Genomic DNA, 24,037 nt, shown 5'->3' on the forward strand with positions numbered 1-24,037 from the left:
TGGTTTGGTGAAGGTGTAATCTTTCAGCTTTCTTTTGTCTGGGAAACTCCTTACTTTGCCTTTCATTTTAACTGAGATCTTTGCTGGGTTGAGTAGTCTTGGCTGCAGGCCCTTGCTTTTCATGACTCGGAATATATCTTGCCATTCCCTTCTGGCTTGTAGTGTTTCTGTTAAGAAGTCAGATGCTATCTGTATCAGGGCTCCCTTGTATGTTACTGCCTGTTTTTCCCTTGCCACCTTTAGGATTCTCTGTTTGTCTTTGATATTTGCCATTTTAATGATGATGTGTCTTGGAGTGGGCCTCACTGGGTTCCTCTTGAATGGGATCCTCTGTGCTTCCTGGACTTATGTGACTTTTTCTCTCCTCCAATTAGGGAAGTTTCCCATCATTACTCTTTCAAACAGGTTTTCTATCCCTTGCTCCTCTTCTCTTTCTGGTTTCCCTCTTATACAGATGCTATTACATTTCAGGTTGGCCTGTATTTCCCTGAACGTCACTTCATTCTTTTTCAGTCTTTTTCCATTTTCTTGCTCTTTCTGAGACCTTTTCTACCTTATCCTCTAGCTCACTGTTTTGATCCTCTGCTTCATCGAGCCTGCTTTTGATCCCTTCTACTGTGTTCTTTAACTCAGAAATTGTATTCTTCATCTCCTCTTGCCTCTTATTGATAGTTTCTATGTCTTTTTTCATGCCGATATAGTTTGCAATAAGTTCCTCATAGTTTCCCTGCAGTTTTTGGTAATTCACTTTGAGCTCACTGAGCTCACTGAAATTCCTTAGAACTGTTGTTTTGAACTCAATATCTGATAGTTTATTTGCCTCTATTTCAGTTAATTCTCTCTGTGGGGATTCCTCCTTTCCCTTCGATTGGGGGCTGTTTCTTTTCCTTCCTATTATTTGTGAGACTCTTCTTCTTTGCTTCTGCTCTTTAAATTGATCTGTCTTGACTTCCTGACCGTGTGGTGTGAACTTTTCTGGTAGGAGACTCCTCTTTTTTTTTTTTTTTTTTCTCTTTCTGGATTTTCCTCTGATGATGTCAGCTATTGATCCCGTCTGACCTTAGGCAGTCTTTAAGAGACTTCCAGGAATCTACTATCTGTGTCTGTCTCCTCCAGTTTTCAATCTAGTCACTCTGCCCTCAGCAGTCAGGGTGGGGCAGAGTCCCTCCTGCCAGCATGGCCATTGTGTCCTTTCATGCTGCTGCCACTCAGGGGAATGGTCTGCCTGAGCAATATGGCTGCTGCCACAGTGGGGAGGAGTCAGCACTGGGATACCCCTGGCTACTCCCTCATTTCTCTCCCCAATGCCTGTATTACCTGACTTTCCTCAAGCGTCTCTAGACCACTCTGTGTCCCCTTTAGCCAGTGATCTACTATGTGTGACTGCTGCTCTGTTTTCAGCAGCCTGGCTTGCCCAACCCTGGGCTGGGCCAGTCCTTCTCGGTGTGGGGCTGTTGTGTCCCCCTCACATTACTGCAGCTCGGGGGGAATGGTCTGCCTGAGCAATATGGCTGGTGCTTTATGGGGGAGGAGTCAGCACTGGGATCTGCCCCCCAGGCTATTCCCTCAGTTCGCTCCCCAACACCTCTGTTGCCAGACTTTCATCAAGCATCTCTAGACCACTCTGCATCTCCTTTTGCCAGGGATCTACTATCTGTGACTTCTGCTCTGTGCTCAGCACCCAGGCCTGAGAACACTGGCCAGGGTTGAGCCTCCTGCGAGTGTGGCTATTGTGTCCTATCCTGCTGCTGCCACTCATGGGAGAGGTCTCCCTGAGCAAGATGGCAGCTGCATAATGGGGGGTGAGTCAGCACCCGGACCCCGCCATCCACTTTCTCAGTTCTCTCCCCCAAACCTCCTTCTCCAGTCTCTCCTTAGTTGGCTCCAGCCCACTCTGCCCCCACCTTTGCCAGAGCCCCGGGAAAGTGGCTGCCAGTACAAATTTTTGCACTGGCCTTTTAAATGGTTCTTTTTGTTTCCAGCCACCTGTCTCAGGCAGAGAGTACACTGCTTCTTTTCACAGCTGGCTGTTATCTATGTGCTTTTTTGGGCTCTGGTACTGTAGGCTGCAGATCCCTGCTTATGGTTTAGATCCCGCTTTTCTCAAGGGGATCCAACTGGCCATTTCAGTATACCTCTTGTGCTGCCACCCGTGGGTGTCCAGTCCACCTTCTCAAGCCTCTACTGCACTCCTTACCAGTTGTTATTCTGAAGCCGATTCCTCTGTCTCTCTGAGGTTTTAAGGCTCCTCTCTTGCTACTGTTCAGTTGTTTTCCAGGTGATTTCTCCACAATTTAGTTGTAATTCCAGATTGTTCCTGGGAGGAGATCACTGTGACTTCCACTTACTCCTCCACCATCTTGAAATCTGTTTCCAGATTGTATATTTCTTATCATATTACTGTTATCCCAAATTTCACACAGCACCCTTCCCTAATCTTAGTACTGAGCTTTACCATCTCCCTGAGCTTTATTAGCTGTGGTAAACATTAGTTTCTGTCACACTATGCCAACTGTCTATCCCTTACTCTATTTCTCCTCCATCTAACCTTGCATAGGCACTCTTCTTTCTTAATTCAGCTTACATTCTTTTTCCCTTCTAATAAGAGTCTTATTTCTTTTCCCCCTTTTATAAAGAGTGGCTAGTTGGGTGGAATACCAGCATTATTGCTGTACTTCTCCAAAGGAACTCCTATTTGTTCATTACTTTTTTGTGCTTTAAATCCCATAGAATACTCTTCCCCTGTCTTACTCCATTTTGCCTTCCCCCTGCCCCTAATCAGTTGAGTGAGCAATTTTATTTCATTGTTTTCTCTCTCTTTTTTTATTTTTACTCCCTCTCTCAACCTAGGTTTTACACCTTACCCTTATTAGTTTGCTTCCCCCATCCTCTCAAAATCATCTTTCTTTACTGTAGACATCTCATATTCACTCTTCACTTTTCTTCAATATTCTCATTCCCATTACACCTTTATTAAAATTCATTCAGCTGTTTTTGATATTGACTCTACTGTGGTTTCTCTACAATTTAGCTCCTGTTTGTCCAGTACCTTTTCAATTTTACTTCCAACCTCATAGTATTCTCTCCCCTCTTCTTATTCCTTTGTTCCCATTGCCCTTCCATGTTTTGCTTACATTCTAAATTTTGTTGTCTCTCTTTCTTTGCCTCTGCTCTATTCCTACTCTTATCACTTCTTCCTCTTTCCAATCAACATTTTCCCATCATTTAGTCATCTCATATTCCCTTTCTCATATCTTATAATTTCTACAATCTCCCTTCACTTTTATTAATCTTAGTTCAATTGAGGTTGAGATTGCTGATGTGGTAGAGGGTTTTTGTTGGCATAGGTATGGTTGTCTGGTAATACTGCTTTGTTAACCAACACCTGCACAACCACATACAAGATGAGGTGGAAGTTGTGAATACCAATATGCGCCCAACATAGGAGCACCCAATTATATAAGGAAAATCTTGGAGGACTCAGTGGGCAAAAACTGAAAGCTTTCCTCCTAAGCTCAGGCACAAGACAAGGGTGTCCTCTTTTACCGCTTCTAGTCAACATAATATTGGAATTCCTAGCCACAGTGATCACACAGGAAAAAGAAATAAAAGGCATCCATTTTGAAAGGAGGAAGTAAAAATGTCATTGTTTGCAGATGCCATGATAGTATATATAGAAAATCCTATAGACTCTACCATCAAACTACTCGACCTAATAAGTGAATTTGGAAAACAGTGGGATATAAAGTCAAGATTCAGAAATTGAAGGCATGTTTTTACACCAACAGTGAAATATCAGAAACAGAAATCAGGAAAAAAAAAATCCCATTTGATATATCAACAAGGAAAATAAAGTACCTAGCAATAAACTTAACCAAGGAGACAAAAGACCTGTACTCAGAAAACTACACAACGTTGAAAAAAGAAGGAAGACACAAATAAATGGAAGCATATACCATGTTCATGGATTGGAAGAATTAACATCATCAAAATGTCCACACTACTCAAAGCAACTTATAGATTCAATACAACCCCTATTAAAATACCAGTGACATATTTCACAGGTACAGGACAAACATTTCAAAAGTTTATATGGAACCATAAATGATGCCAAATAGCTGCAGCAATTTTGAGAAAGAAGAATGAAGTAGGAAGCATCACAGTACTTGATATCAAACTATATTACAAGGCCATTGTAATCAAAACAATCTGGTACTAGCATAACAACAGACACACAGATCAATGGAAGTGAATAGAGAGCCCAGTAATAAATCCATGTTTCTATGGTCATTCAATATTTGACAAAGGGGGAAGAAGCATGAAATGGAGTAAAAATAGCCTCTTCAACAAATGGTGTTGGGCGATCTGGACAGCTACATGCAAAAAATTGAAACTTGACCACCAGCTTACATCATACATAAAAATAACCCATAATGGATAAAAGATTTAAATACAAGTTGCAACACCATAAAAGTGCTAGAGGAGAATATAGGCAGGAAAATTTCATATACTCCACATAGCAATATTTTCACCAATATGTCCCCTAGAGTATGGAACATTAAGGAAAGAATAAACAAATGGGACTATATCAAATTAAAAAGCTTCTGCATGGCTAAAAGAAACATCAGTAAAATGAAAAGGGAGCCAACCACATGGGTAAGTGTATTTGCCAATGATATCTCAGACAGGGTTTGATCTCCAGAATTTTTAAAGAACTCACAGGACTCCACTCCAGGAAGACAAATAATCCAACTAAAAAGTGGGCAATTGACCAGAACAGGCACTTCTCCAAGGGGGAACAGAGGACCCAGAGACATATGAAAGGATGCTAAGCATCACTAGACATTAGAGAGATGCAAATTAAAACTAGAATGAGATACCACTTCACATCTGTCAGAATAACCATCATAAACAAATCAACAATTAACATGTGCTGGCGAGGTTGTGGAGAAAAGAGAACCCTAGTACAGCGTTTGTGGGAATGCAGACAGGTGCAGATATTCTATAAAACAATACGGAAGAGTTCATAAAACTTAAAATGTCACTGCCTTTTGACTTGGCAGTTGTACTTCTGTGGTTGTACCCTAAGGATCCTGAAACACCAATTCAAATGAACCTACGCACTGCAATGTTCATTACAGCACAGTTTACAATAGCTAAGGGCTGGGAACAGCCTAAGTGTGCACCAGTAAATGAGTGGGTCAAAAAACTTAGTAGATTTACACAATGGAATACCACACAGCAGAAAGAGAGAAGGAGCTCCTACCCTGTGCAACAGTGTAGATAGAGCTGGAGAGTATTATGTGATGTGAAATAAGCCAGGCAGTGAAAGATAAATACCATATGATCTCACCTATAAGTGGAACCTAATTAACAAAACAAACAGGTAAGCAAAATATAACCAGAGAGATTGAAATAAAGAACATACTGACAGCAACCAGAGGGGAGGGTGGAGGAAGATAATGGGGAAAAGAGGGGGGAAGGGCTATAAAAGGACATGTATAAAGGACTCTTGGACAAAGACAACAGCAGGAAATGATTGAGTGTGGCAGGTGAGAATGGTAAGGGGGAATATGGGGACAACTGTAGTTGAACAAAAATAGAAAAAAATTAAAAACTAAAAACTGTCATGATGAACAAGGAAAAAAAATAAATAGTGATAGATACAATGGGATATTATTCAGCCATAAAAACGAATGAAATCTTACCATTTACAACTGCATTGGTGGGCTTAGAGGGTATTATGATAAGTGAAATAAGTCAGACAGAAAAAGACAAGCACCATATGATTTCACTTACATGTGGAATCTATAGAACAGAATAAATGAACAAACAAAATACACTCATTGACACAGACTGTGGGCTGGTGGTTGAGCGAAGGGAGAAGGGTTACGGGGCCAAATGAAGGAGGTCAAGGGATTAGGAAGAACAGATTGGCAGTTACAAATTAGTCACAGAGATGTAAAGTACAGAATAGAGAATATCATAGTCAACAATATTGCGATAGCTATGTATAGTGCCAGGTGGGTACTGGAAATATTGAGGGGAACACTTTGTCTACACATTGTCTAACCACTATGACATACACATGGAACTAATACAAAATTATAAGTAAACTATAGTTGAAAATAAGAAAATACAAGCAATAATATTATAATAACTGTGTTTAATGCCAGGTAGGTACTTGAAATATCAGAGTGAACATTTTGTAAAGTATTTAATTGTCTAACCACTATGCCGTACACTTGAAAGTAATACAAAATAATTCTGAATGTAAATTGTAATTGAAAAATAAGATCAGAAAAAATTTAAAAAGAATTATGCTAAATCTAATCTGCCTGTTCTGTATAAATGGAACAATAAAGCACATCTGTTTACAACATGGTTTACTGAATATTTTAAGTTCACTTATGAGAACTCTGTTTACAAAAAAAGGTCCCTCTTATGTGTTACTTACTGCTCACTTACAAGGCACCTGATTACTTAAGAACTCAATGGAGATGTACATTGAAGTAAATATTGTTTTCATGCCTGCTAACACAATATCAATTCTGCAGCCTGTAGATCAAGGAGAGATTCTGACTTTCAAAAATTAAGAAATACATTTTGTGAGACTGAAATGTGGCAGAATAGGTGAAAGCTGAGTCCAGCTGCTCTTGCCCCAGTCTAGATTTGCAGCTGCACTTCCAACAATCAACCTGAACAGTCAATTTAAACTTAACTGATACAAAGTTTTAAAGCCAAGAAGTACAGAAGATGATTCATGGAGACTGGTGAGAGGGGTTTATAAGTAGAAGGGGAAAGACCTCACATGTGGCTGCTGTTACAGCTGAAAGACTGAAGCTCTGGAGCTCCGTCCCCACTAAGAGCCAGGGGCTTTAATTTCATGCAGGGATCCCCAACACACATCAACAAAGACAGGAAGAGGAGACTGTATTTTGTCTGTTTGGGGGAACTTTGTGGGAATCCACTGAGCCCGTGAGACTCAAGTTGCATACTTGCAGCATGCAGTACTTCCATTGTTGCAGCACCAACTGGTAGAGCTCAGGATAGGGGCTCAGACTGCTGGAGGCTTCCTGGTGGATTTTGCAGAGGAACCTACAACCTGCAGCCAGCAGTGACTTTGAGGGGCATTCTGTTTTGGGAGGAGGTTTTATGTGGAGACCCAGACAGTGACTTGGTTGTGTGGTGTGGGTACTGTATAGAGACTGATAAGAGGAACTGAAATGTGATTGGGAAAGGATCCTGTGCACAGCCACTGTACTAGCTGAGAGACCAGATAGAAATTGCAGCTATAGAGCTCCTTCTCCTTAAGATTGTGAGGCCAGCAATCACTAACCCACAGCAATGGGGATGGGAAGAGGAAACTGTGTGGTTCCACCACACCTGTGAAAATCAGAGTGCACATTCAGCATGAAGTTCCCAATATCTCAGCACCAGCTTGAAAAGCTGACTATGTGAGGTCTGTCCCGAAAAAGTCCGGCCATTGTTAATATCATGAAAACAGTTTGTGCAACATTGATGTAACCAGGCAGCCAAGGAGAGTGGACTGGAGTGTGCATGCATGAACAATGACGACTCCACTATACTAGTCAGTGGGGGTGATAGATGCCATTGAGTGAGTAGCTGTTGCATTAAAAATGACTGAGCGAGTACAGCAATGAATCTGCATTAAATCTTGTGTTAAGCTTGAACATCTCTCCACAGAAACTATTTGGATGATTCAGAAGGGGACAGCTATGGGTAGCTGGCACTGGCAGCTTCATCATGACAACGTGTCCACTCATGCATCACATCTTATACAGGGTTTTTGGTGAAATGTGAAATCACCCAGGTGATTCACTCCCCCTACACACCCGATTTGGCACCTTATGACTTCCGGCTTTTCCCAAAACTAAAATCACCTTTGAAGGGGAAGAGATTTCAGACAGTCAATGAGGTTTAGGAAAATAGGACATGGCAGCTGATTGTGATGGGAAGTGTGAGGTCCTACTTTGAAGGGGTTTAGGATGTCACTGTCCTATGTACAACACTTCTTTAATCTTCCTCAATAAATGTCTTTATTTTTTTTATATTACATAGCTAGATACTTTCTGGACAGAACTTGTATGAACTCAGACTATGGGAGAAACCATGCTGCTCCGATAGGGCCTCTGAGGCACACGGTAGAGACCCAAACAGAGAACTTTACTAAGTTGCTTGGGAAAGAGGACCTGTTTCCACCTTCTTAAGTATGCTGGCAGTGCCTTGCCCATCACTGTGGGCTGCTCCTGAGTACTGTGGGCAGAGTTGGAAATTATTTTTTTGCTTGCCCTGAACTTTTTGCAGTCATGTCAAGCCATGCTGGGTCTTCTGGTCCTTTCCTACTAAAATGAGCTGTGTGGAGAGATGAGAAGATTGCACAAGGTGTTTTTAGGCCCTGACCATCTTGGTATGTAAGCAAGCTGAGTGCTGCACTGAGCATAGAGTCTTAGACTGTGTCTCCTGGGGAGGCTTCTGTCAGGAAGTTAGGCTGCCGAGGGTTGAGTTGCTTCGATACTTCACAGGGAGGTAAAGGCAGTCTCAGCCTACACTACCCTAGGAAGGGAAAGAGGGCTTGGCGCTCTTCTACAGGTTTGCAGACATAACTTCCAATGGGGGAAACTCTGCAGATCTGCTCTGCCAGGTCCCAGATTCCTCTGTTGGGTGCATTTCCATGGGAGCAGAAAGAGAAGCTCAAAAAGGGGACTTTCAAAATGTTAGATTCTTGGAGAATATTGTCTAGGAATGAGACAGAGAACTAAACGTCCTAATGAGGTCTTAGAATGAGTCAGAGAGCTTAGCCCCCAGCTGTAGGCTGGTCCAACTCCAGCCCCAATGGGAGATTCTTTTGAGCTGTTGAGTTCACTCCTACAAAAGGGAATGCTGAGCGTACCCATCCTGAATCAGCAGTGAGGACCCTGAGAAAGCAAGTGCTAGAGTCTCTGGTAGACACTGAAGGGGTTGGCTTTGAGCAGGGGCTACTCTCCCCTCACTGGATGCCCTACAGACTATGTGATCCACAAAGTGGGAGACCTGCTAGCCCTATCTCAACAGACTTGGGCTCATCCCATGTTGAATCCAAATCAAGATGAACACAGAGACAGCCAAACCAAGACACATCATAATGAACATGGCAAAGTTTAAAGACAAAAAGGGAATTTTAAAGGCAGCAAGAGTCAGTTACTTACAAGGTAGTTCCCCTTAGAAGTTCATATGATTTCTCAACAGAAACACTGCATGCCAGAAGGCACTGGCGGAAAATATTCAAAATGATGAAAGCTAAGGACATGCAACCTAGATTGATCTACCCAGCAAGGGTATCATTTAGAATTGAAGGCCAAATAAAGAGCTTCCCAGACAATGAAAAGCTAAAGGAGTTCATTACTACCAAACTGGCAGAAATGTTAAAGGACCTTCTTTAATAAGGAGAAGAAATAGAAAAACATAGGTAGAGTAAAAAATGGCAATCAATAAATACCTATTTAAAATAACCTTAACAATGTAAACAGATTAAATGCTCCAGTCAAAAGACATAGAGTAGCTGAATAGGTAAGAAAACATGACCTGTATATAGGCTGTCTACCAGAGACTCACCTTATAACAAAAGATTTTCACAAGCTGAGAATAAAAGGATGGGGGAAAATATACCATGCAAATGGAAACAGACAAAAAGCTGGGGTAGCAATACTTGTATCTGACAAAATAGACTTCAAAACAAAGGCTGTGAAAAGAGACGAAGAGGATCACTACAGAATACTAAAGAGATCAATCTAACAAGAGGACATAACCCTTGTAAACTTATGTGCACCCATACTGGAGCACTTACATATATTAAAAAAATCTTGGTGGACTTCAAGGAAAATATCAACAACAGCACTGTCATAATAGGGGACTTTAACACACCACTGCCGTCAATGGATAGATATTCCAGACAAAAAATCAACAAGGATATAGTGACATTAAGTGACACATTAGAAATAAATGGAAGCATAAATCATGCTTGTAAATAGGAAGAATTAATACATTAAAATGTCCATACTACCAAAGCAATTTATAGATTAAATGCAATTCCTATCAAAATACCAATGGTGTTTTCCACAGTACTAGAAGAAGTAATACAAAAGTTTATATGGAACCACAAAAGACAATGAATAACATCAGCAATCTTGAGGAAAAAAGAACAAAGTTGGAGTACCATGCTACAAGGCCATAGTGATCAAAATAGCATGGTACTGGCACAAAAACAAATATATAGATCAATGGAGTCAAATAGAGAGCCAGGAGTAAACCCATGCCTATATAGATAAAAAAGACAAGAACATACAGTTGGGTAAAGGCAGTAAATTCAATAAATGGGGTTGAGGAAATTGGACAGACACATGCAAAAACAATGCAACTAGACCACCTTCTTACACCATATACAAGAATAAACTCAAAATGGATCAAAGACTTAAATTTTAGACTTGAAACCATAAAACTTGTAGAAGAAAACATAGGCAGTAAAATCTCAGACATCTCTCTCAGCAATATTTTTTCTGATATATCTTCGTGGGCAAGGGAAACAAAAAATAAATAAGACTACAGTAAACTAAAAAATGTTGTGCACAGCAAGGTAAACCAGCAACATGAAGAGGCAACCTACTGAATGGGAGAGCATATTCACTAATGATACATTTGATAAGGGGTTAATATCCAAAATTTATCAAGAAATTATACGGCTCAAACTCCCCCCAAAAAACACTCCAATTAAGAAATGGGCAGAGGCCCTGATCAGGATGCTCAGTTGGTTGAAGTGTTGTCCCATACATTAAAAAGGTTGCAGGTTCAATCCCCAGTCAGGGCACATACAGAGGATGCATGTTTGATCCCCTGCCATGGAACATGTGGGACGTGACTGATCAATGTTCTTTCTCTCTCTCCCTTCTTCCCTCTCTAAAAATCAGTAAAAACATATTCTTGGTGAAGATTAAAAAAAATGGGCATAGCATCTGAATATACACTTGTTTGAAGAGGACATACAGATGGCCAAAAGATACATGAAAAGATGTCTTGTATCACTAATCATCAGAGAGATGCAAGTTTAAACCACAATAATGTATCACTTCACACCTGACAGAATTGCTATCATCAATAAATCAAGAAACAGCAAATGCTGGCAAGGATATGGAGAAAAGTGACCTCATGCACTGTTGGTGGGAATGCATACTGGTGCAGCTACTATGGAAAGCTGAAGGTTCCTCAAAAAATTATAAATGGAACTGCCTTTTGACCCAGCCATCTCACTTTTGGGAATATATCCTAAGAATCCCAAAACACTAATTCAAAAGGATACATGCACTCTTATGTTCACTACAGCATTATTTACAATAGCCAAGATATGGAAGCAACACAAGTGCACAACAGTAAATGAGTGATAAAAAAGCTGTGGTACATTTATACAATGGAATATTACTTGGCCATGAAAAGATGAAATCTTACTTTTTGCAACAGCAGGGATGGACCTGGAGGGTATTTTTTTAAGTGAAATAAATCAGACAGAGAAAGGCAAATACCATATGATTTTACTTATATGTAGAATATTTTAAAATAACAAACAAAACAAACCTGACTCATACACATGGAGAACAGATTGATGGTTGCCAGAGGGGAGGGAGGTTGAAGGGATGGGTTAAAAAGGTGAAGGGATTAAGGAGTACAATTGATAGTTACAAAATAGCCATGGGGATGTAAAGTAAGGCATAGGGAAAATATTCAATAATATTGTACTAACTATGTTTGGTGCCAGATGAGTGATGGGAATATCATGGGAATCACTTCTTAAAGAATATAATTATCTAACAGTTATGCTGTATGCCTGAAACAAATACCAGATAATATTGTCTGTAAACCATAATTGTAAAATTTTAAAAAAAAGGTATACTTGGGGTGCAAACTAAGCATTTTTACTTTTATGTGTACGCTAACCTCTAAGATCCTGGTGCCAGAGGGCAGTGTATGGACAACTGAAACTTAAACAGTAGAAGAGAGATTCTTTCAGAGATCAATGCCCTTTTCTAGCTTCCATGATGTGGTTTAGTGAGATCAGGACTCTTCTTAATCTTTCCTTTTGTTATCATTTTTTGTGTTAGTTTAATTCAAAAACAATTTTGATCAGTTAAAATGGACTAGGCGCTATACTTGACACTGAGGATGTAAGGAAAAATAAAATGTGTTTCAGCCAGCTCTTTCTATACTTCCTGACACCATTACAACGCTGGAGTAATGAGACTATTCTTCACATCCTAGTACCTTCAGAATTCTCTGCTATCCATCTCCACTAGTGACATTCTGCAAAGTAAAGTCTGTGCTCAATATACAGGTAGAAGAAAGAAATTAGCGTTGACATAGTTTTTGTAAAGACTGGTAGATCTGGGGTTGGAACCCAAACCAAAGAAAGCCATTTCTTGTCCAAATCAAGTGAACCTGGAACAATACTTCACCAAAACGTTAATCACTTTTTATAACACCACTGTCAAACAAAAGTACATGAAGAACACAATATTTTTGGTATTAATATAAATACATTTTACAAGTTAAGATGTTCCCTTAGAGACAATTTAATGTTATGAAGTTTGACTACGTTTCCTTGTATTTTATATTTCTCATTTTGATAAACAGCTTTCTGACCTCAATGAGTTCCTTGTACTTTGTGTCCTGATTTTCTTTGTATGTCTGGGGTCCTCCAACAGGAGTATTAAGGAAAGTGTACTGAATACACACATTTCAATAGGAACAAAAAATCAGTAAGATGGTTTGGAAGGCCCCACTGACTTCTAAGATACCCTGACGTATAAGAGCAATGGGAGTGTGAAGTTTGTCTTGCTTTGCTAAGTCTCAACCTCAGTATACCACAATTACTAGCAGATGGGTGCTTAATAAATTAATATTAATTGAATGAATTAATGATTATGAATGAGTAAATGAGACGGGTCTTTGCAAGCGCGGTCTAGATCCAACTAAGAACCAGCGTCTAAGTTTACCCGCGGGTTCCTCCCTCAGACCACGTCTCCAGGGAAACCCCTCTTTCCAGTGGTGAGAAGTGTCTGTCAATCCTCGCGGGGGCGGGGAGGGGCGGGGGCGGGGAGGGGCGGGGAGGGGCGGGGGCGGGGAGGGGCGGGGGCGGGGAGGGGCGGGGAGGGGCGGGGGCGGGAGCGGGCCTTGCTCCACCTCCCCGAGTTTGAAAAAGATGGCCTTTAGGACCCGGCGAAGCCCGGAAATAAGCTTGGAGACGCAACTAGGTGAGACCTTCGCGCACCCCTTACGTAATCAGCCCGCGCCGGCCGGAGTGGGGACGTAGATAGCCGTGGAGAAGTACGTTTCTCGCTACCCTCACCTGTCATCTACTATGGCGAGCCCGGTCCAGCCGCACCCCCAGTCTGGTGGCGGGAAGCGCAAGGGCAAAGCTCAGTACTTGCAGGCCAAGCGTGCTCGGCGCCGCGACGGCGGTGGGCCCCGTCAGCTAGAACCCGGCCTGCAGGGCATTCTTATCACATGCAACATGAACGAGCGCAAGTGCGTAGAGGAGGCCTACATCCTACTCAGCGAATATGGGGACGACTTGTACGGGCCAGAAAAGGTACGGGCCGCCCTGGGGCGGGGTTGCCAGCCTTGAAATATTTGAGGAAGGCCGCCCTCCTTCGGACGGTTGCGCGAGTTCTTCGCTGGCGCTTGGAGGGCGTGGCCTCGCTTACTCACCAGCCCCTCGCTTTGTCTGGTAGCACGCCCGCGCCTAGGCTTGGGCTGGAAATGCTTACACTTCGCAGTTTTTTCCGGTTGTTAAACATGGTGGTTCCTGTTTATAGATTACTTCCTGTGGTCTAGGTTTTGTGCTTCCGAAGCTTTTTCAGAAACATTTACTTACGACAGCTTTGTGAATTAATGTTAAGGAGGACACGAGAGTTGAGTAGTTTAAGTAGGTGGTTCAGGTTCACAAGAAATAAACGTAATTGGTCCTCACGATTTCTGTCATGTTGTTCCACTGCCTGAACACCATGGCCGTAATGATATGTTTGTCCTAAGCTGTATCTCTGAAATAGTAAAAATACATATTCAAAGTAAAAACTTTTATCAGTTACCACGTCAAATCTAATTGACCCATCGCAGTCTGCAATTCTTTGTACGCTCGGTCTGGACGCTTTAAGATCTGGACTAACACGTGTGACACCCCAAGAATTAAATGGAGAAGGGTTAGTACAGAGGGGATTTGAATTTAGGTACTATCATTTATTGGCCCTGGGGCGTGGGCATGGGCATGGGCACGGGCACGGGCACGTTATTTATGTCTGTGGAGCTAGATAAAAAGAATAATGATAGTACGTTTAAAAAAATATTTAATTATATTTAGAGAGAGGGGAAAGGAGGGAGAAAGAGGGAGAGAAACATCAGTGTGTGGTTGCCTCTAGCGCACCACCCTTATTTACCTGCCATGCAACCCAGGCATGTGCCCTGACTGGGAATCAAACTGGCGACTCTTTGGTTCACAAGCTAGCACTCAGTCCACTGAGTCACACCAGCCAGGGCATAATACTTTTTAAACTAAAACGTTGCTTATGTACATGAAGTACATCCTGGTATATAATAAAGCCTTCAAAAATGTGTACAGTTATTAGTGCCAGATTGGGATGGGGCGGAGAACTGGGCAGCAAGTAGTTAACTTTTCTACACTGGTATCTTGAGGACATTCTTGAACTATTTCTGTTCCCTGTTCTTCAGTGGAACAGGAGTAAAGGTTTTTAATTCTGTAACTGTTGGTCTAATCTGTCCAAAATGAGAGTGTCATTGGGCACAAAGATAACTAGTGATAGGATTGAGGTCCACCCTGGAATGATTTATCTGATAAACAAATTTCCCTCTGTCTCAGACTGTCAGAGTGCCTTTGAAGACATTTTCAAGTTATATGCATCACAGTCAGCGGGAACACCCTTCTTCCTCCTCTTTTTGGAGGGAGTGAAGTCTCAGTCTCTTAGTAAAAAACTTTATACAATATAAAGCTGTGTAACACTGGGGGTTTCATGTAAGTAGTTAATTAGAGCTTTCACATGGGCTGTTACAACATTTCTGCTCATTAGTTTTATGCAAACAGTTTATAGACAAGGATCAGCAGCCTTCTGGAAGTGAAGAAGACGATGATGTGGAGGCTGCCTTGAAGAAAGAAGTTGGTGACATTAAGGCATCTATGGAAATGAAGCTAAGAAGATTCCAGTCAGTGGAGAGTGGAGCGAATAATGTAGTCTTCATCAGGACACTTGGAATAGGTTTGTCTGACTAATACATCTTAACATTATTGATCCTGTAATATCTGGACATCTCCCTATCACAGAGAACACTGTCTACAAAATGGCTTTGTGGTTGTGGTTCAGTTAAGTATTTGATTGCATCCTCTCTCTTCACTGTCTTATCAGTAGGCACATAGAGAAGTGAAATGGGGTGGTAGACATAGCATTGACTTAGGAGTGGAAACTTGGTTTTGCCACTTTGTTTATATATAACTTAAGGTAAAACAAGTGCATGTTCTGTCTAAAAAGGAGCAGCTGCTGGTCAGCTCCAGTCAATTTGTAATAATTTGTAATGGCTTCAGACTTTAGGGAATGTAGTCCTGGTAGGGCCAAATCTTCTGGTTTTTCAAAAGAAGTTGGAAATCTGGAGAGGTTTCTAGATTTTTAAAATGGAATTAATTAACTAAGTTTAAAAGCATTGAAAGCACTGAGCAGCCCCAAACAGAGTTGCATGTCAGTAGGATGTGGCCTAAGGACTACCCCATGACCTTGTGCAGTTTGGGCTTTGGGCAATTTTGTGCATGGTTTGGGGTTCCTCCAAAATCTGAGATCCAGATTTCTGTACAGACTTAGCTAAGTGACTTGCAGATTCTTGTTTGTTTTTATAAAAAAAAAAAAAATGTATACTTTGTTAGTTGCCATTGTTACAGGAAAACAACAGTATGGTTTTGTCATTGGATAAAGCAGATATCACAAAAATGTAACTCCACTGTCTTCACGAACAGTTCTTTTTAGTGAAAGCAGTAATAAGCTGAAGAGTTAAAATATTAGATAGTGTATATACATATACACACAGACACACACTCACATATATATGGCACTGAAGAAATATTAGTTGGAAAACATGGTTGGTTAGACTTACTTAAAATTCATTATGATAATTTCTTCTACTCTATTGTCAACTTATGTTACTGACAATGAAAATTTGCTTTATAGAGTTTGGAGAGGCTTTAAAATATCTGAGAACTTACATTCTCAACCTGTTTGTCCTGTGCTGTTTTTTTGTTTTTGTTTTTGTTTTCTTTTAGAACCTGAGAAATTGGTGCATCATATTCTCCAGGATATGTACAAAACCAAGAAGAAGAAGACTCGAGTTATTTTACGAATGTTACCCATCTCAGGCACATGCAAGGCTTTCTTAGAAGATATGAAAAGATATGCAGAAACTTTTTTGGAACCCTGGTTTAAAGCTCCAAATAAAGGGACATTTCAGATTGTGTACAAAGCTCGAAATAACAGTCACATGAATAGAGAAGAAGTTATCAAAGAATTGGCAGGTATGTTTCTCTTAGTGATACTACATTGGTGTGCAGTGGTAAATACTTGTTCTTCTTTTTAAGAATTTTTTTAGGAACTTCCACAGTTTTCTAAAGTGATTGCACCAGTCTGCATTCTCCTCAAGAGTGCACTAGGGTTCCCTTTTCTCCATATCCTCACCAGCACTTGTTGTTTGTTGATTTATTAATGACAGCCATTCTGACAGGTGTGAGGTGGTATCTCATTGCAGCTGTAACTTTGCATTTCTCTGATCGTAAGTGATTTGAGCACCTTTTCACGTATCTATTGGCCATCTGTATGTCCTCTTTGAAGAAATGTCTATTCAGGTCCTATTTTAATTGGGTTCATTTTTCTGGTCTTGAGTTGTCTGAGTTCTTTATACATTTTGGATATTAACCCCTTATCAGATGTGTCATTGGCAAATATGTTCTCCCATTTGGTAGGTTGCCTCTTTGTTTTGTTGATGGCTTCTCTGGCTGTGCAAAAAACTTTTTAGGTTACTGCAGTCCTATTTGTTTATTTTTTTTCTTTTGTTCCCCTTGCCTGAGAAGATATGTCAGAAAAAATATTGATAAGAAAAATGTCCAAGATTTTACAGCCTATGTTTTCTTCTAGTAGTTTTTTGGTTTAAAGTCTTAAATTTAAGTCTTTAATCCATTTTGAGTTTATTCTTGTATATGGTGTAAGAAGATGGTCTAATTAAACTTAAAAGTTTAATTATATTTGTATGTATCTTGTCCAGTTTTCCCAGCACCAGTTATTGAATAGACTGTCTTTGCCCCATTGTATGTTCTTACTTCCTTTATCATAGATTAGTTGACTATATAGGTGTGGGTTCATTTTTGGGCTCTCTGTTTGGTTCCATTGATCTATATGTCTGTTTTTATGCCACTACCATGCTATTTTGATTATTGTGGCCTTGTAGTAATAGTATAGTTTGATATCAGGTAGTATGTAGTATGATACCTCCCACTCTGTTCTTATTTTTCAAGATTTCTGTTGCTATTTGGGGTCTTTTGTATTTCCATTCAAATTTTTGGATTATTCGTTCTAGTTCTGTGAAATACACCATTGGTATTTTGATAGGAATTGTGTTGAATCTACAGATTGCTTTGGGTAGTATGGACATTTTAATGATGCTAATCCTTCCTATCCACAAGCATGGTATATGTTTCCATTTATTAGTATCATCTTTGATTTCTTTCTTTAGTTCTTATAATTTTTCTGAGTATATATCTTTTACCTCCTTGGTTTAATTTATTCCTGGGTATTTTTTTTTTTTAATGCAATCGTAGATGGGAGTGCTTTCTTAGTTTCCCTTTCTGGATAGTTCCTTATTGGTGTATAAAAATGCAACTGATTTCTGGATGTTTATTTTGTATCCAACTACTTTACTGAATTTATTTATCATTTCCAGTAGGTTTTTGGTGGTATCTTGAGGATTCTTTATATATAGTATCTGCAGATAACAGCAGATTTACTTCTTCCTTTCCAATTTGGATGCCTTTTATTTCTTCTTCTTGTCTGATTGCTGTAGCTAGAGCTTCTACTACTACATTGAATGACTGATGAAAGCCAGCATCCCTGTCTTGTTCTTAATCTTAAGGGAAACACCTTTAGTTTTTCTCTATTGAATATGATGCTGGCTCAGGGTTTTTCATGTGGGCTTTATTATGTTGTGGTGTTCCCTCTATTCCCACTTTGCTCAGAGTTTTTATCATGAATCAGTGCTGGATTTTGTCAAACACTTTTTCTGCATTTATTGACATAAAGAATTGCCCTATGACCCAGGAGTTCCGCTTCTGGGAATATGTCCAGAGAAACCCAAAACATTAATTCAAAAGGATATATGTATCATGTTCATTGTAGCATTTTTTACAATAGCCGAGATATGGAAGCAACCAAGTGCCCATCAGTAGGTGAGTATATTAAAAAGCTGTAGTATGTATACACAGTGAATTACTACTTGGCCATAAAAAGGAATGAAATGTTATCTTTTGTGACAGACAACATGGATGGACCTAGACGGGATTATGTTAAGTGAAATAAGTGAGACAGAGAAAGACAAATACAATATAACTATATGTGGAATCTAAAGAATGAGATAAACAAAATCAGATCAGACTCATAAGAACAGAGAACAGACGGACAGTTTTGGTAGGGGGAGGGGATTTGGAGGATTGGGTGAAAAGGCGAAGGGATTAAGAAGTACAAATTGATAGTTAAAGAATAGTCACAGGGATGTAAAGTACCACATAGGGAATATAGTCAATAATATTGTAATAACTATGAATGGAGTCAGGTGAACACTGGAAGTATTATGGGGGACCACTCTGAAAAGTATGTGATTGTCTAACTACTATGCTGTATGCCTGAAACTAATACAGAATAAGATTGAATGTAAAAATTTTTATTTTTATTTTATTTTTCAATATAAATACTCTTCATTTTTTTCCCCACTATGATAGTGTGATTTATTTTTTTAATTGAATTTATTGGGGTGACATTGGTTAATAAAATTATATTGATTTCAGGTATACGGTTCTATAATACATCATCTGTATATTGTGTGTACACCACCCCAAGTCAAGTCTCCTCCTATCACCATTTATCCCCCCTTTACCTCTACTGTCTCCCGCCATCCCCCCCTTTCTCTCTGCACTGTACTAAAATAAAATTTTAAAAAAATAGTTTTCAAAGATTTAAGTGTTACATTTTTGAGTTAGAGCAAATATATTTAAATGTTTTTAAAATAATATCAAACTTAAACTGGTTTTAGTATGTTGGATATGAGATTTTTCTGGTAGTTAGATGTTGTTTTCCAAATCAAGATTGAATTTTTGTTTGGAAAAAAAGTACTTTTATTAAATGTCTCAGAGTTTCATTTGCATTTATCTTTTGAGAGAGTTCAGGGTATTTGACTGAGGTCTGTGTAGAAGAGTGGACTTGCATTTGTTTTGGTTTTACAAGTCCCAGACCAAAAGAGATGAAACAATGTTTTTGTATGTGTCAAGCTTCAAGATATCCTTCTCAGCCTAGGTGTTTTCCTGTCCTTTTTGTTACAGGAATAGTAGGAAGCCTCAATTCGGAAAACAAAGTGGATCTTACCAATCCACAGTACACAGTGGTAGTAGAAATCATTAAAGCTGTCTGTTGCCTGAGTGTTGTGAAAGATTACGTGTTGTTTAGAAAGTATAATCTCCAGGAGGTGGTGAAGAGTGCTGAGGACTCCCCGCAGCTTAACTCCAAGCAGACAGCACAAGCAGGAAATGGAAAAAAAGCTAAATTGGAAGCTGGTGACAGATCAAATCAAAATGACCCAGCAGAAGAAAAAAATAACCATCAGGTGGTACCAGAAAATAGTGAGAAGCTGGGCCAGACAAAACCAGTGTCTGAGACATTGGTGGCAAATGATGGAGGAGCTAAACCTGAACTTGCAAGTCAAATCACAGAAGGATTTGATTCAAGTGAAAATGACCTCTCATAGGAAAAAAAAAATCACTTGGTGTTGGAGGTGGGTTTCTCAACTGGGATTCTGTGAACTGTTGCTGAGATTTCTTATAAAATTTTTACTGAAAATTTTGTTTCTAAACCTCTTGTGCTGCAGAACACTGTGCTCACAGTGCTGAACGATGACTGAGCAGCCCTACTGACAGTTTCATTAGATTGTTTCAGCCCTGTGTGGCAGTGTACAGTCAGCCCATGTTCATTTGAGTGAGCCGGGAGAAGCTGTGAATAACTGGGGAACATTCTTACACATTAGGGGAGTGTGGTAGGAGGATGACATTGGCCTCTCTTTCATGATTATCTCCCCCACCACCTCTGCGTTGCCAACTCACTAGTGGGAGCAAACCAGCTCTGTAAAATATAAACTTCAAGGAAATTTTCATTTTAATGAAGGAATTTTTGTGTGTTGCAACTCAGTTGTCTCCTGCCACTTTTTTGTAAACTTTGCAAAAACAGGGGTCATATAGGTTAGAAGTGAATTGTTTTGTGACGTTTTTGTACTTTTTGTGGTTTCTTGTTTAGCTGTTAGGCCTTTTTTTATATTCTAGTGACATTTGTTGCAAACAAATCTGATGGTCCAGTGTAACAGTTTTTGAAGGCAGGTGTGATATAGAAGAGGACCATGCTAGGCATAGAATACAGACATTTCTGATAAGGTTAGTGATTAAGAATTACAGTCTTCTGGAGTTACTTGAGGACATTGGTGCAATAAGACAGAGATAGATTCTTGCATTACGGTGAAAGCTACTTCTCAATGGTTATATGGACTCATAATCCAAGCTGTCCTATTCCATTGTACATTCTCTATAGAATGGAACTTATAAACCTAGCATTTGTTCCGGCAGTTATAACTATAATTCGTAGCCATTTGATAAGTAAAGATGTTGATTATTTTGTGATTTTTGGAATATCAAAACAGTAAAGCTTTTGTTCATAAAAATCACATTCAGTGAAAAGTTAATTTCACATAGTTGGTAAGAATCTAATAATACCAACATTGAAAAGCCAGGGCAAGAAGTTAAGAAATTGAGATTTTACTCTAATTTAAGAAATTGACATGTCACATGAAGCTAAAAAGTTTTTTTGTCATTAACTGCAAAAAACCAGGTTTTCTATCTGGGATGATAAGTCAACGAATTTCACAAATATTTATTTCTTAATTTATTTTTTAATCTTTCAATTACAGATGACATTCAATATTAGTTTTAGGTATACAGCATAGTGGTTAGACATTTATATAAGAAAGATATTTGAAATGGTATAGCATATGCAAGAATTATAAATGTTGATGAAATTCAAAAAAACTTTTCTGCTACTAGGAGCCTCTCAAAGACCACTACACACTTAATGGGTCTTATCTGAAAACCAAAAGTCTGTCACCTGTACTTGTGGTGGCCCATCAGTGATTACTTCATGACAAGCTTTGCCTCATTTTATTAAAAGAAAAATCCTAATATTGATGTTATAGCACACTTCTTTCTTCACAGAGAGGTACTGATAAAAAAAACTGATTGAAATGAATGTTTTGGATAATGCTACAAAAATGGTTAACTTTGTTAAAGATCCATTCATTCAAGAATGTTTTTAAAAAATCCCCCCCCCCCCAAAAGAAACCCTGAATAAAGAGCGCATAACTCTTTTACATATAGAACCCAGTGGCTTATTAGAGGAAGGTACCTTAGTTGTAAGGTGAATTAGCAGAGTACTTACAAGAAAATACTGGGTCACATTTTGCTGAATGCCATGAAGATGAAGAATGGCTACAGGTACTAGTCTACTTAGCAGACATTTCTCATTGTGTGAACAAATGAACACGTATCTGCAGGGTCCCAGAGAAAATGTTTTTTCTTAAAAGTGACAAGATTCTTAGGTTAAAAAGAAATGGACTCTGGAACATACTTCTTGCTAGAGGAACTCTCGAAATGTTTCCACAGCCACTTGGGCTTGAGAATGAAGGAAAGTAACAAGTCCGAAGCCATTAAAACTCTCCTTGAAGAACTGCAAAACCAAATTAAATAGTACTTTTCCTTTTTTTCCTAATACTTGTATATGTCTGGGAAAGGAACCTCTTTTCTAAGTCTTCAGCCTGTGATTTTTGTCTGAAAGAAGAGAATGAATGAACTAAGTCTTAGCCTGACAGTTCTGAATTTCTGTGACATAGAGTATCCTTACTTGGAAAGTTTTTTTCAAGGGTTCCTCCAAGGCAAAACTACAGAAAAAACCTGGAAGAGACAGACAGCAAAGAGAGTTCTGAAGTTAAATGTCCAGACTGAGAATATCAAAAGGTTGTGAAGTTAGTTTTTGGAGATTTATTCTTAAATTTTAAGAAGTTTGGAAGTATTACAAATGGGAAGTCTTCCCACAAACATAGTGGCTATGTTTGTTTAATGACTAGAGAGCATGGGAATATATTTTTATCCTCCTAGCTAGAAGCTAGACTGGAAGGATTTGGAAGGGGCAAAGAGAATAGACATTGGTAATGCAGATGAAGTCGGAACTTCCCTGTGTATCTTTGCATTACAGGGTCTGTTCAGAAGGTATCCAAACATGTAATATGAAAAATAGAGATACAAGAAACATTGTACATAAGACAATGATGCCTCAGTCCCCTTCGAAGTGGACACCTTGAGACCTCACACAGTTCTTCCAATTGCCATCAGTTGCCCTGTCTTATTTTCCTGAATCTCATTGACTATCTGACATCTCTTCCCCTTCAAAGGTGATTTGAGTTTTAGGAAAGACCAGAAGTCACAGGGCGCCAAATCTGGGCTGTAAGGGCACTGAGTCACCAGGGTGATTTGATGGTTCACCAAAAAACTGCATGAGATGTGATGCATGAGCAGGGCACGTTGTCATGATGAAGCTGCCAGTCACCAGTTGCCCATAGCTGTGCCCTTCTGAATTAATCTGAATAGTCTCCACAGAGGACTGTTTAAGCTTAATGCAAAACATATGATGCAGATTTGTTGCTCTACTTGCTCAGTCATTTTGTATGTGACAGCCATATGGTACACATGCCTACTTAGTGGCATCTACCACCCACACTGACTAGTAGAGTGAAGTCGTCATTGTCCGTACATGCGCATTCCAGTTCACTGTCCTTGGCTGCCAGGTTATATTGATGTCATGCAAACTGTTCTGATATTAACAATGACTGTACTTTTCCTGGGCAGACCTGTACTTGAATTAACTTTTAATAGGTTGAAGTCATCTTAAAAGGATGATAAGAGCATTCTAAGTATCATTTTGGGGAACACAAAATAGGATTTTGATGCCTTATCACATTTGTTCCAAGTCAAAGATTTCTTTTATTTCAATAGTGGAAGACTCTGGGACTATGGGAATAAAATTGGCCTAAAGCACACAGAACATAACAGCTCTGCAGAACTGGGTTCCTTTTAGTGTGAGAAAGCTGCTACTGTGGTGTAGTAGTTAGTTTTAATTCCCTTTTGTATTCATTTGTATTCCATGACCTGAATCTGACAGGAGCTGTGCTTCCCCAGCTATAAAGTGCTGTATTCTGTTGGAATCTGAATTTATTCAGTGAAATACTTGTTTTCAAGTTTACCAACTGTTAATTTTCACTGGCATTTGAGCATGTTATTTTATAAATGATGAGATTTCTGGTTAGAATTGAATGCTTTTCTTTTTCTTTTAAAAAATTATGTCATTTTAAAAAAGTTCACCTTAAGTGTTTTAATTCAGTAAACTTGTTTTGCTTTACGAAGGGAAGAGTGTTAAACTTGCTACTTTAAAACATGTTTCCCTAAGGTTAAACATGCTTTCTAAATGTTATTTTTAGTTGTATTGTTTTTGATACCACAAAATATTGAGCTTATTTTTTATAGTTCCTGATATTTTTAGGAAAAAATCAAAATAAACTTGTTCCACAAAGATTGGTGTTTTGTACTTTTTCT

General features: G+C 39.3%; 1 protein-coding gene across 1 annotated transcript; it reads left to right on the top strand.

The window, feature by feature from the left end:
- The first annotated feature begins 13,334 nt into the window (after positions 1–13,334).
- On the top strand, positions 13,335–24,014 carry THUMPD1 (THUMP domain containing 1). Its single transcript, XM_054577218.1, has 4 exons — positions 13,335–13,636; positions 15,143–15,314; positions 16,364–16,612; positions 19,679–24,014. The coding sequence occupies exons 1-4, from the start codon at positions 13,406–13,408 to the stop codon at positions 20,098–20,100; spliced, it is 1,074 nt and encodes a 357-aa protein (XP_054433193.1). The 5' UTR covers positions 13,335–13,405; the 3' UTR covers positions 20,101–24,014.
- Positions 24,015–24,037: the final 23 nt, after the last annotated feature.

This window comes from Pteronotus mesoamericanus, unplaced genomic scaffold, assembly GCF_021234165.1.
Source record: "Pteronotus mesoamericanus isolate MK-2021 breed Mesoamerican mustached bat unplaced genomic scaffold, CSHL_Meso_final contig_411, whole genome shotgun sequence".
Classification (NCBI taxonomy): domain Eukaryota; kingdom Metazoa; phylum Chordata; class Mammalia; order Chiroptera; family Mormoopidae; genus Pteronotus; species Pteronotus mesoamericanus.